The 13281-nt window shown below is 45.5% G+C and overlaps 1 protein-coding gene across 1 annotated transcript in view; it reads right to left on the bottom strand.

Moving 5' to 3' along the window:
- The window catches only part of LOC144768676 (butyrophilin subfamily 2 member A2-like), a 341821-nt gene that overhangs the window by 60060 nt on the left and 268480 nt on the right, over positions 1 to 13281 (bottom strand). Inside the window, exons 8-9 of the mRNA XM_078652503.1 lie at positions 12896 to 12916; positions 12681 to 12707 (exon numbers count right to left, since the gene is read on the bottom strand). Coding sequence (XP_078508629.1) covers positions 12681 to 12707; positions 12896 to 12916 — 48 coding nt within the window. The remainder of the gene's footprint in view (positions 1 to 12680; positions 12708 to 12895; positions 12917 to 13281) is intronic.

Consider the following 13281-nt stretch of genomic DNA (forward strand, 5'->3'; position numbering starts at 1 on the left):
GCTGTCACGACCTTGGGAGGGGCGAAGGCACCCGAGTCACAACTCCGGCGAGGGAATAAGAACTAAGGCCCAACAGCAGACGGACACAAGCAGAATAGAACCCAATGGTCCTGGGTTCCGTTCAGGGGGCAAGCTCGAAATCAAGCCCTTGGAGATCGTTTTAGGGACAAGTCTTCAAAGTCCTATCTGGTCTTTTCCTCTCCTTACAGGATACAGACTGGTTTCCGTCCTTCTGCTTCTCTTAGTCCTTCTCGTCAGGCAGAGGTTCGTCGTGGTCAAAACTGGATCTGATTTGCAAGGAGCGGAGCTCCTCTATTTATACTGAGATTCTTTTGTCTTTGCAGGCCAGGGGGCCTGAGCCTAGTTCAACCCGGTTTTGGAGTACTCTGTTTACAGGAAGCTGCCGTCTTCTTTCAGGGTGCAGGGCAGGAACATCAGACGCTCTGCAGGAGGTGGAGCCAGCATTGTGGTGGTGGAGCACAACCCTATTCAGAGTCAAGGACTACTCCGCCCTCCTATCCTGGTGTAAGCACTCTATTCACCACCTGGAGCCCCAGACTGTCCCCGGGAATTCCCCAGCCCTGTCACTCACACACACCCAGACAACAGATACACATCCTGGCAGAGGCGGGCTGAAATAGTTAGGCGAGCAAAGGCTAACTTTCTAAAAGTAGCATTTGCAAACACAGGATATTAAAATACATCTTACTACAGGAAGTATTTTATTATTCTGAGTCCAGGCATACTAAACTCGACATGCCACCGTGTTCCCTGAGCCTGCCGGGACTATAGCGTGTAATAATTCCGGCAGCTCATCTGGCCTAAGAGAACAGGTTCCCCTTCAACAGTGAAGAACGAAAAGGGCAGTAATTCACTATTAGGACATGCCACACTCTAGGCTTGTCCTACCTTATCCTTACAACGCACCCTGCCCGTAGGCCTACCATAGGGGTGACTGATATGAAGTTAAGGGAAGGTTTAAGGACTGGCAAGTGTGGGCACTTGCGCAGTCAGCGTGACAGTACGAGACTGTACGCAGGGTCTGCAATGGCGGACCCGAGACACATGTTACGAGGCCGCTTCTGTGGGTGGCGCAACCAGCGCTGCAAGCCCACTAGCGGCATTTGTATCTACAAGCCCCGGCATCTCTCGTGCACTTTACTGGGGACTGACAGTAAACCAAATAAGCCAATCGTGGAAATCAATTACGGATACACTTTTGCAGCGAACACCAGCAAAACATCTGAGGCACATCAGCAAAAAGTGGAAGGGAGACTCACGCCACGGTGCCAGGTCTAACAGGTGATAACTCGAGCATGCACTGGCTCTTTAAAAATACCCTCAGCATGCCTCATCATGCTGGGAAGAATGGATAACTGGGTGTCTTTAGGGGTGGAAGAAAGGGTGTAAAACAAAAAAGTCCTGTTCTCGTGAGTGTTTGTGGAGCTCAACATTGTGGAAAGCAGCCGGCCTAGCAATTGCGTGCTGAAAATAAGTGGCATCTTCTGGAGGAGATGGACAAGCAGGCTATAAATCAGGATCATTGGGTGTAAGGGGGTCAAGTGTCATATGCATCCCATGGGTCATGATCCCCATATGACCCGTGTAACCCCACCATAATCTGTAACTGGTGACCCTAGAGGTGAAGCATCAAGTGGGTCAGGGCGTGGAGAGGTAGGAGGGGGTGGTGATGGTGATGGCGGTGGAGGAAGAGGTAGTGGTAGAAGAGGAGGCTGGTGTGTAGGACTGGTAGCATTGGCCTTCATATTTTTCTTCTGGGGAATGGGGCTGTCTAATGCGTTCTGCAAGGATAATCCTTTATTTTGTGCTGGAGAAGCAAGCACCTGTCCTGTACTTTAGTGGATCAGAATCTCCCATTGTTGAATGTTCATTTTCTTGAGAATGGGCTCGACCAGAGACATGGATACCGATGAAGAATACGAGAGTTTCAAATCCATAATTTTTGGTACAGAGGCTTTCAGTGTAGACCCAAGTTTTTTTGCTCGGAACGGAAATAGATGTGGTCGGGTGCCGGCCGGAACCTGAAGGTCAGTCGCAGTCAGAAGAGATCGATCCTGAAGGCCTGGCCTTGGTATCAGTTTTCTGTGCCGGCCTGGAGGGCGGGGCATCTGAAACATTCTTTCGGATCCAACCATGGCCCGGAGGCAGTGACGGTCGGATGACCTCTGAATGAGGATGTTTTAAGGTCTGCTTGGGTAATGGAGCAGGGGTAATAGTATTCACACTGACCGGATGGAAGGCTACTCATTTCCAGGACAATCTCCACATCGGAGCCAGAGCTTTCATCAGGGGAGAACCCCCAGTGTTCTTCCTCCAAAGCTCCCTCAACCGCAACCTGCTCCACCAAGCCGTTTCAGACATCAAAAAGCAGCCCTGCACCCGTCTGCCTGGATCTTGGTGAAGGTGTCCCTACATCCCAAGCATTGCAACTTACCTCTCCAGCTGTTGGTTTCCTCCGGCCGGCCCCCTGACCTGAGCCTGCAGCCCTTGTTCATTTGGGCCTTTCTTCATTGCTTTACATTGGGCACCAAATGCTGTGTTGGCAGCTTGCACCCAGCCGCCCCTGTGCCGCTGGTGGTGTAGTGTTGGTGCTGCTTTAGGCACTGTATAGTGCTTTATTCAACCCCCGGGCTGGTCCTCCAAGCCACTGCTATTTACCTGTAAGCAGCCCCTGTCTGATTGCTCCAGTTCCCATGGATTTGTATTAGGTACCTGACCCTGTGCCACTGGTGGTGTACTGTGGGTGCTGAACTGAACCTTACCCAATACTGACCTTAACTCTTGAAGACTGATCTTGTAAGCCGGTGTTGCATATACGTATGTTGAATTCTTTCTTCCTTCCACAGGTTAAGATTACAACGTATGAAAGTTACACTTTATCAACTTCTTACATTGAAAATTATTTCTATTGTAAAATGTATTTACCAGAGACGAAATTCAGTGGTTTTACAAAATAAATAGAACCAAGCATTCTTTTTATAAATTGGTCTCAGATGTATTCATTGAATGTGTGTCTCATTTATTGCCACTGTGTGTACAACAAATGCTTAATACTACCCTCTGTTAAGCCTAACTGCTCGCCCACACTACCACAAAAGAGAGCATTAGTATTATCTACTTTGGCCTCTGTGAAGCCTCTGTGAATCCACTGAACTCTGCACACTATACCTCTTTTTGGTGTAGTATATAGAGAGCCAGCTTCCAACAATAATTAACTGCTGTTGTGGTAATCTCTAAATTAGCCAGACAACACCATCTTGTGACAGACTGTCACAAGCACTGGTGTTGACAATTAAATGCAAGTGCCGAGCACCGCAAACCACTGGCTCAAATTAAGCACTGGGACACTTGCTGTAGCAGACGACACCAGCCCTTCTCTAAAGATTGTGTATTCCTGCCACAAGTTGGGAAATCAGGTTACGGCCAATTGCCTCTTGGATTCGTCTGCACTTATACCTGATACCAGGGTTGTCCACCTGTTTTGTAGCCAAATACAACTCCTTCTCTGCCCTCATTCCCCGCGGTAAACTAGAGGCGGGTTGGGGGAAAAAAAGCTGCTGCTGGCAAGATGGGTGGTTACGTGCCCATCTGGGGCGTCCAGGGAGCGAGGTAAGAACAGGTAAAGTTGCCCCTGTATTTAAGTCCCCCTGGCTTCTCTCGTCGGATGGCCAGGCGACCCCCCATTAGCCCCAGGCCGCCAACAGCAGTGCAGGCTGAGCCCGTGAAAATACAAGGTTGCAGCCACCGTTGGCCACCAGTTTGTACTGGTTCAATACTGGGAGGGCTTCTGCTAGGCCACATTTCAACCCCAATGCATGTTTACCAGGTTGAACTCTGTTATTAAGGAAACTCCACTTAGCTTGGAAAGGACAGGGGCAAAAAAGGGAGAAGTTAACCCTAATGTGTACGAAAGGATCAAAAAAATAATGGTTAAGAAAATACAATAAATACAAACTTTGTTATTATAAACTGCAGATTGTTTCAAATAGAAGCCCTAGGCAGAGCAATGAAAATACACATTTCTCAGGATCAGATCAGGCAGACAACATTAGTAGATCAGTTCTCTGAAGCACACCAACACTACAAAATGAGGACTGCAATTTTTGGGAGGGGTGATTAAATAATCTTCCATCAATGGCAATACACATGTTTAGCAAGTGGAGTACGGTAGCTAAGAACACCCCACTTCAGTGCATAATTTGAGCCAGTGGTTTCCAGTGCCTAGCACCGGCACTTAATTTGTCAACACCTGCGCTTGTGACAGTCTGTAACAAGGTGGTGCTGTCTGGCTAATTTAGAGAAAACTACAACAACAGGCAATTATTAATTTAATATACATTAAAAATGACTATTACCTGCTGTCCAAGCCATTCTTATAACTTTGGAGGCAAGACAAAGTCAGAATTGTCACACTTGTAGGAGTGTGATGGTTAGTAGTTGTGTTGCAACTAACATTGGCAGCATGGCAGAGGCATTGTGTGGTGCAAGCTGCTGTGGGCTCCTAACGAGAGCCTGGCACTTATGTTTTTTATAAATTAAGCACAGCACCACTTGGCTTGGAAGTGGCACGACCTGCCGTTAAATGTTTGACAACAGCTGCACGGTTAGGACTGCAACAATTGTATTATTTTGGTGCAAATGGACAACCTACTCATTTGCCCCTGACTAGTATTGTGCAATGTAGAGGTCAATATGCCAGTATCAAATCAAACCCCTAGCCACCACAGAGCAACATGTGCTTTATCACAGAAGGCACCATATCCCCCTAGCAGGCTGCAAACACAACAGGACATCTTAGATGCATGCTCACCTATCTTTCATGCAATCTCTGCAGTGCAAAGTCCACGCAGCTGGTGACATGTTACTCTCCAACACACACTGCATACTGCCTACAGGAGGGAGACTGCCTGCATGCTGAGCTGCCTGTCTCCCACAGTAGTCATACTTGCTCTGAAACCAAAAAGAAGTGCTCGCCAGAGTAACTCAGAACACCCATCAAACCAATTGAAACTGTGTTATCCACTAGCCAGGTGGCTGACTGTACCAGAACATCTGAAGATGAGTCAGCGGGAAGGTGGAACATGTTTAAGTCTCGAGACAAGTGCTTGAGAATCCAAACCAATGAAATCACGTTTTACACTTTAAACCCTGAAGACAGTCACGTCAGTCTGGGTGGAAGGTGACTGAAGAGGCGCGTGGCAAGAAGGCCAGGGCCCCGTGACTTGTATGGCCTGTCCAAAGCATTATTAATACCATAAATATTGCCGTAAATCAGTGGTTCCCAAACGTTTTTGGTGCTCCCCTGACCTAATTGGCAGTTGCCCGTGGCTCCCCACCATTTTCTTACCAGTGGGCGGGTGGGCGGGGATGTAAGCCCGACCTCGGGAGTACTTCCTATTGTCTTACGTAAATTAATTGGGATGCAACGAAGAATTAAGGTATTATAATCATATTTGTAACAAAACAAAAATATAACTTTGTTTAATAAAAACTTGTTAAGTGAGAAACCAATCATATTCTGTTAATGTGTTGTGTAAGGCTTTGTATGTGTTTGTAAAATGTTTGAATTGTCTGTGTTTGTAAATAGGGAGCCAGTGAATCTTCTTGAGGTGCAGTGTGATCTGGGTGCGGCATGGGAAATTGAGTTTGAGTCTTGCAGCAGTGTTCTGGATGGTCTGAAGTCTGTGAAGGAGATGTTTAGAGATTCCGGCACAGAGAATGCTGCAGTGGTCCAGCCTGCTGGTGATGAGTGCTTGCATGAAGGTCCGTCTGGTGTTCTGAGGCAACCATTTGAAGATCTTTAGGTGCACGAGACAGATGACAGCATGTCCTCAGCGATGAGGCAGCAGGGCCACGTGGAAGCATGACATGCACCGAGTAGGCCTCAGTTGGCCTCAGACAGAGGTCAGTGGCTTCTCAGACCTGAGGTAGTAGTCAAACAGAGGACAGTGTGTCCTCAAAATTGAGACTCAGGGCTTTGTGGGAGTATGTCAAGTACGAAGGAGACCACAGACAGAGGTCAGTGGGATCTCAGAGCTGAGGCAGCAGGGCCTTGTGGAAGCAAGACATGTGGAGAGGAGGCCTCAGACTTGAGGCTGCAGTCAAACAGATGACAGTGTGTCCTCAGGGCTGAAGCAGCAGAGCCTCGTGGGAGTATAATGAATATCGAGGAGTCCTCAGGCAGAGGTCAGTGGGTTCTCAGACCCGAGGCTGCATTCAGATGACAGTGTGCCTTCAGAGTAGAGGAGAGTGAGACAATAAATTAACAGGAAGGGTTGAGCTAGAGGGGAGTCAAGAGTGGGCTCTAACAACCTGCGCACAAGCTGAGTCTGAAAAATATTTGGTATATAAGTCAAGCAACAAACATGTCAGAATAGGATTGCAATACGTGCTGCTCAACTATAACATCCAAAGCTTCTTGTACCAGGTCATTTCCAATAAATGCTAGGGGAGCCAAATGTGCATCTGTACACTGTGAGGATCTGGGGTGGGGGGACATAATGCCCGCTTTCTGAGTCTTTAACGAGCTCCGTGGAGCCTGCCTTTTTACACTAAAACGAATGCAGGTGATAACGGGTGTAAAACGGAGGTTGGGCAGAAGATCGGCATGGCATTTGATTAATAATTAATGATAATCAAATGCCATGCCGATCCTCCGCCCAACCTCCGTTTTACACCCGTTATCACCTGCATTCGTTTTAGTGCATAGCTGCCAAGGTTTCAGATTGCTATGTGTGACATTTCCACAATGTCAGTGTAATTATGAGTGACATTTCAATGACTATGAGTGACCCTTTCACGCAAGTAAAATCAAGCATTGAAGACGAGGGAAACAAATTAATATCAGAAATTACACCCATTTCAGCAACAAGAAAGTCTAGGATCTTAAAATTGCATCAAAGCACCAGAAATGGAAGGGCACTAACCAAAGACAAACTGCATGACGGCTCTTAATCACAGACATCCACTCCCCACCCTCCCCGAATAAAACCAAGCTCTTAAGTCCATGGAAAAAGCACAATATCGGGAAGTATGCCCTTAAAACAATAATACCTCGCTTTGAAAGACTTTCAAGCTGCTGCAAACCCCCTAAAATGTAAAGTCACAAACCTACTGTCCCTTTCCAAAAAGACGGTTACAGGAAGGGGAGCCATTTTATAATTCAGACTAGCAACAGGCTTGTCTTTTAAAATTCCATATTGCACACAGATAATCGATCAATCATGGTAATTAAGAAATATGTGAACTGTAAGTAGTCAAAGTGTGATTTTTAAGGTGCCATTTCTCCCTTTTCCGTTTTCATGCTGCTTTACAAAAAAGGTGTTTTTTTGGGCAGGCATTGACCACGTGAGGTGTGTGAATTAACCTTGCTGTTGCTGAAAGTAATTGTAATGGACCGGCAGCACTGGTGGCGCGCTAGCACAATTAATAACATTTAGATCACATTTTCAAGAAAAGATATCTCACTGAGGGGCAACACTTACTTTCTAAGGCGACTCGAGGGGAAACATCCTTTACAACGCAACTTTTACCACGCAGTGCCTTTACGACGCAACTTTTACAACGCAAACCATTACAACGCATTGCGCTGGGGGCGCTCTAGGATAGGGAATAGGTTTAATTTACTATCCAACACCTTCCCTACTATCGACGTGGACTGGAGTTGGAATAGTAAATTAAACTATTCACTATCCAGCGCCCCAAAGCACTATGCGTTGTAAAGGTATTCGTTGTAAATACCGCGTTGTAAAGGCATGCGATGTAAAAGCATGCGTTGTAATTTCATACATCCCGACTCGAAGAACGGTAATTTTACCGATCGCACATCGCCGCTGCCGCAACAACTCTCACCACAGCAAACACCGGTCCGGGCAGGATTGGGAGTATGGCTCAGCAGCAGCTGCACAAGAGGGTCTGGTCTGCTGCTGAGAAACAATTCCAGAAGCCGCGGCGGTCCGTGCGGGATTCAGCTGACCCAACCAGCTATGTGTCTGACAGACTGACTAAAATAATAAAATAACAATGGCACAACTCAGTCGGTGTGAGCACCGCGCCGCTGCCATTGCAACTCCATTCACTCAGCGCCGGGTAAAGGCTTAAATTAAATGGGAAGCAGATTTGCAGGTGCTAAACTGCTATTTTATCAGTGGGGAACAGTCTATAACCTTTAGTTCTGTGGAATGACACGCTGTGGTTATGTCGCTAAACTGGAGGCAGAATCACACCAAGCGGCTCCCCGACTCTCTGGCAGCTTTAGTGTTTTACACTAAGCTTGATTTTCCTAACGTGAGCGCGGCGCCCCTGGCTGCTCATGACGGCGCACCGGGGTGCCGCGGCGCACAGTTTGGGAACCACTGCCGTAAATCCATGTTTCACCGCGCTTTAATACAAGGATACAAGACACACCGTTTACGAGCGTCCCGGAGTAATCTGTGACTCATCCAGGAAGGACTATTCATTCGCCCTCAGATAACCTATCAGTCTCAACACCCCACCGCACATGCAACTAGCCAAAGCAATACCTGTAGAAACCATGAGACGGAGACAAGTCACTATCCTGCCACGTTGTTACTTTATCTTTAGTGCGTTCATAATTGAGGGCTTCGTGGTGCTGCGAGCACAGAACTTGCAAACGCATCTCATAATATGTCTTTACCTAGAAAAAACCTTGTCATGGTGTAATTAGCAGGTACCTCAAAAGTAAGCCTTTCCCCATGCGCCTTTTCTCACCCTCCGCTTCCGACGCCAATTTCAGGCAGGTTTAGAGGAGGAAGGGGGCGGGATGGAGTAGAAGAACCGGAACTCGCCTTTACGAACGAATGATGAAAGGATATTGAGACAAGCACAGTCCGCTTTCTCTTTCCTCCTTCGTGAAAGCTTTCTTGTCTTTATGGGCACATAGCCCCAAAAAGATAAGAAAGCTTTTGCAGCAGAAGGAAGTCAGACAAGCCCATCCAAGTGGGCCGTCTGACAAAGAGGAAAGTCTACGTAAGACAAACCTCTTTCCCAATGGCTGGCCGCCGTTTAGCATGAATGGTGACGCCGGCCAATGGGAAAGAGGGGCGGGGCTTAAAGCCTGTTACTGAAAGCTCCTCAATATCATTAAATCTCGCTAGCGAGACTGCGCATGTGCGCAGCCTATGCAGGCGAAACCTAAAAAACACAGAAGGAATGAGGCAAGAATAGTCATATGTTTTAGGGCTCACACATGGCTAGGTATAATATTTTACACATACCAATCCTGGCTTATCAGATGCCTTAGCAGCTATCATACGTGAAACACTGCTCTGCGATCATCCTAAATATTCTCAAAAGAGATTCTTTTATGTGTGCCTAACAAACCTACTTTCCAGGCACTATATTTAAAACAACATTAGTAAACTGGGCAGGAAATCAATCCATCAGGAAGCCAAAACCGTCATCGAAATGTGATGGTTCAATCAAAATGTAACACTACAAAACAAAACCACGACCCCTGAAAGATCACTACAAGATTATGCAAAAGCAACTAAGGACAAGTACAAAATACTTAAAAGCAACTATCTATCAGAAAGTAAAGAAATAATGAAGTCTGTCTATATGGCTGGCTCACCTACTGACCCAGACAGCACGAAACATATTCAAAGACATCCTCCTGGCACTGCCTGCCATGATTTCAGCCAGAGATATCATCAGCTTATCTCTCCTCATCAACCTAAATAACTCCTACATCAAGCCAATACGGAAGAATCCAGTCTTTGGAATGGATGACTCTAATCAAGCAAAGTACAGGTCAAAGTCAAAAGCAAGTGGACCATTCCTAGGGAGGATCACCAAGAAGGTAGCATTCAAATAAACCCAAGTTTTCATTGAGCCTCCTCCTCTCTCACAGACCGGTTTCTGGTACAAGATCAACATTAGGAGCAAACTGGAAAGACTTCAAGAACACAGAAGACTCCAATGGTGTAGCTGCTCTCTCCTCTTCCTCTTATTAGCATTTAACATCACTGACAAATAACTACTTCTCCAAAGGTTCAATGGCACCGGAATCAAAGGTGCTGTTCTTTAGTGGATTAAGATTTATCCATAAGAAACAGTCCAAATCATTACCCTCTCCCCTTTCTGCGTACCATCATTGTCCACCAAAGTAGGTCTTGCAAAAGTAAAAACTATTTATTCCTTATAGATTAGTATCTATGTTTCACTCTTCCTGAAATCAACAATTTCATGCTTACTTAGTACAAAGGCAAAACTCAGGTCATATTAATGGGAAACCATGAGATCTTGATTCGTCAGGACACCAACGCATAAGGAAAAGACACATGGAAGCTATGCAATCACCTGTGGTTCAACTACTCATATAAAGTGGAACTTCCATAAGGAGCTTAGAAAATATGCCCCATCACCACCTGGCCTCGTGAAATAAGACACCCGAACAACCTCTACACAAGTAAAGACTAATGGTGTAACCATGAATTTCAACGTTTTGCCCCAGCCACAAGTTAACCAAGTCATCAGTTCGGATTCTACAATATGCGGGTCTTAACAAAGATCTTTCATCACACTGGACTCTCCTAAAGGGGATGGCATTGAGAGCCTCTGCTATGCCAATTATTTCTTTTTTTGGGCTCCCAAGACACCCGAGCAGCAAATTACAATAGATCATGAATGCTGTAATAAGCCAAATGGTAAATTGAGCAGGTTGGACCACATCATCGCAGCCCTCAAAGCATTACATCTACTTCTAGTGGCTGGGTGATTCTCACTTAAAGGTCCCTGCAATATGCACCAGACGATCCAGGACCGTGACCCCAGTGCTATAACCAAAGGGGGGATCTCAGATCCAGACAGACTCAATTTCTGATCATCCCATCTTTTAGGAAAACTTGATTGGGCGCTTTTCATTGTCTGTACCGACATGCAAGTTCTGGAATACACTTCTAAAGTAAATAAGGACAAACAACTAACTGAAATTTAAAAAAACGATAGAGACTTCACTATACCCTTAAACATAATGCCAAATGGATGGAACCCACAAGAACACTTTTATTTGTAGATGTAAGCAGTAGCGACTATCAACCCACAAGAACACATTGATTTGTAGACTATCTCTACACTTCTCCACTACATTTCTCATGCAACTCTGAGCTGTGGCCTGCCTACTACAAACAAAGGGGAGTGCTCTTCCAATCCTTGTATATGACACCAAGACATGTCCTTAACAAACAACATTGCAGCCATACATAAAGACATGATACTTGCACACCCAAAAAGGTCTTTGGGACTTGCAAGGGGTAAGAAAGCATTATAAATCCCAATGCAATTTTAATAGAACTGGGATAATGGTAAGTGAAAATGCCCTTCTACCAAGAGCAGGAATAGGTAAAAGTGGTGTTTTACTCCTCCTGTCTTTTTTCCTTCCAGTACACACTATGAAATACTATCCCTCCTACAAGGGAACTGTTAACCCCTTCAGTGCCTACTATTATTATTTCCCATTCTTTGTACACTGTTACTTTCGCGCTTCCATTTTAAACTACGTTATTAAAGCAGCACTTACACAGCCTGAGTTACCACATGCGCTGCACATTTATAATCGGGGTCTTGGTGGGTGGGGGCCATGTCAGTAAATAGTTACTATCAGCAAAGAGTCCCTGGTGACTGTCCAATTGAAGAAAATCAGAGGAGACGTCTCAAGAATGATAAAAAGGGTTATGCCTCTAAAATGCAACCTGTCCATTGCCTCTATTTCATGACCACCAAAATCCCCACTCAGCCTCTGGTGCACACGAATGAGGTGCTCCATCACAAACATACGTGTGCAGACATTCCTGCTATGCAGTCCTTCTTTGGTGCATATATGACCTTGGTGGTGCTCCTTTTTATAGTGTTCACATTGTATTTGCTAAAAAATTGATGAGCGCCCTGTGAGTTGTTACACCCTTCTTTCCAGTGCATATGTAATCTAAAGGTTCTGTCACCTCTCATTGTATGCCATGAAATTCTAAATACCTTCAGTGCAGAATGGTAAACTGTGCCAGTCTAAACTTCTCTTACCCCTTTCATTGGAAACTGTTACTCTTTTCCCTTCAATAACATAGCAAGTTACTCCCCCCCTTGTAGTGCCAACTTATTCTCTCTGGCTTTCCAGTGCATTTTGGTACTCTCTGCTTACTAAAGCACACTAAGCTACTCTCTCTTTTTCATGGCATCCTGTCGCTCTCTCCTATTACACTATAGGATTTTAATCTCTTATGATTGTTTGTACGTTGCACTTTATTCCCTTTCCAGTGAATGCTGTTCTGGTCTCACGTCTGATCGTGCTTAATGCATACATAGCTCACCTTCCAATACACACTATGCTAATCCCCCAGGCAGTGCAGACAGCCCTACTCTCTCCTTTTCGGAGCTCATTGTGCGACTGTCCCCTTCCAGTCACCAATTTGTTATTCTATTACACTGCAGATTGTGCACACTTCCACTGTCCCTCCTGCCAAAAGCACCATGCTGGTGTCCCAACCTCAGCATCCACAGCAGGTGTCTCTCTTCTCATGCTCACCCCCACATAAAGAATGGTATGCACGTTCATACTGTATGATGTGAGGAAATAAACTATTGTAGCAGTGAAATATTAATTTAAGCTGGATTTTAACGTGCTGCCCCCCTCATTTTTTCCTTACCTGGACCTTTATCCGCTTCCACTTGCGCTGCGTAAAACAAAAGGGAGTAAAAAGTCAGATGTTCAGGAAATAAAAGCTGAAAGACAATCTGCGCAATAGTAGAGCTGTGTACCTGACTCACCTAGCTGTGCCAAACATCAACTGAAAGCAAACAGAAAGTGAAGTCCAAATAGGAGCCATATGATCAACTTATTTATAAAAGCAGTTAGACGTACCTAGTTTTCTCTTCAACTGCTCTGTGGAAATAAAGAAGAAAAGTGTCAGGGCTGGTCAGCTGTAAAGACCTTCAGAATTACTTCACATAAGTGATCCCTTCGGAGGAATCTATTTGCGTCCTCTGCCACGCCACCAGAGAGCTTTCCTCTTTGCAGCTTCAGAAAGAAAACTGACAACTATGGGGCCAATTACAAGTGGTAAGGTTATATACCACGCTAGTGCCACAATCAGAATTACCAATACCAGCAAGTATTACCGTTCCTATTCTAAGACATCATGAGTTTTCACACATGAAAGGGGAATATTATGGGGTAAGCAGTGTTTTCGTGCATGGATGTGTGCCATAAATACGAGGTTAGCTGTAATCCTGTTTCAGTCACGCAAA

This window comes from Lissotriton helveticus, chromosome 7 (genome assembly GCF_964261635.1).
Source record: "Lissotriton helveticus chromosome 7, aLisHel1.1, whole genome shotgun sequence".
NCBI lineage: Eukaryota > Metazoa > Chordata > Amphibia > Caudata > Salamandridae > Lissotriton > Lissotriton helveticus.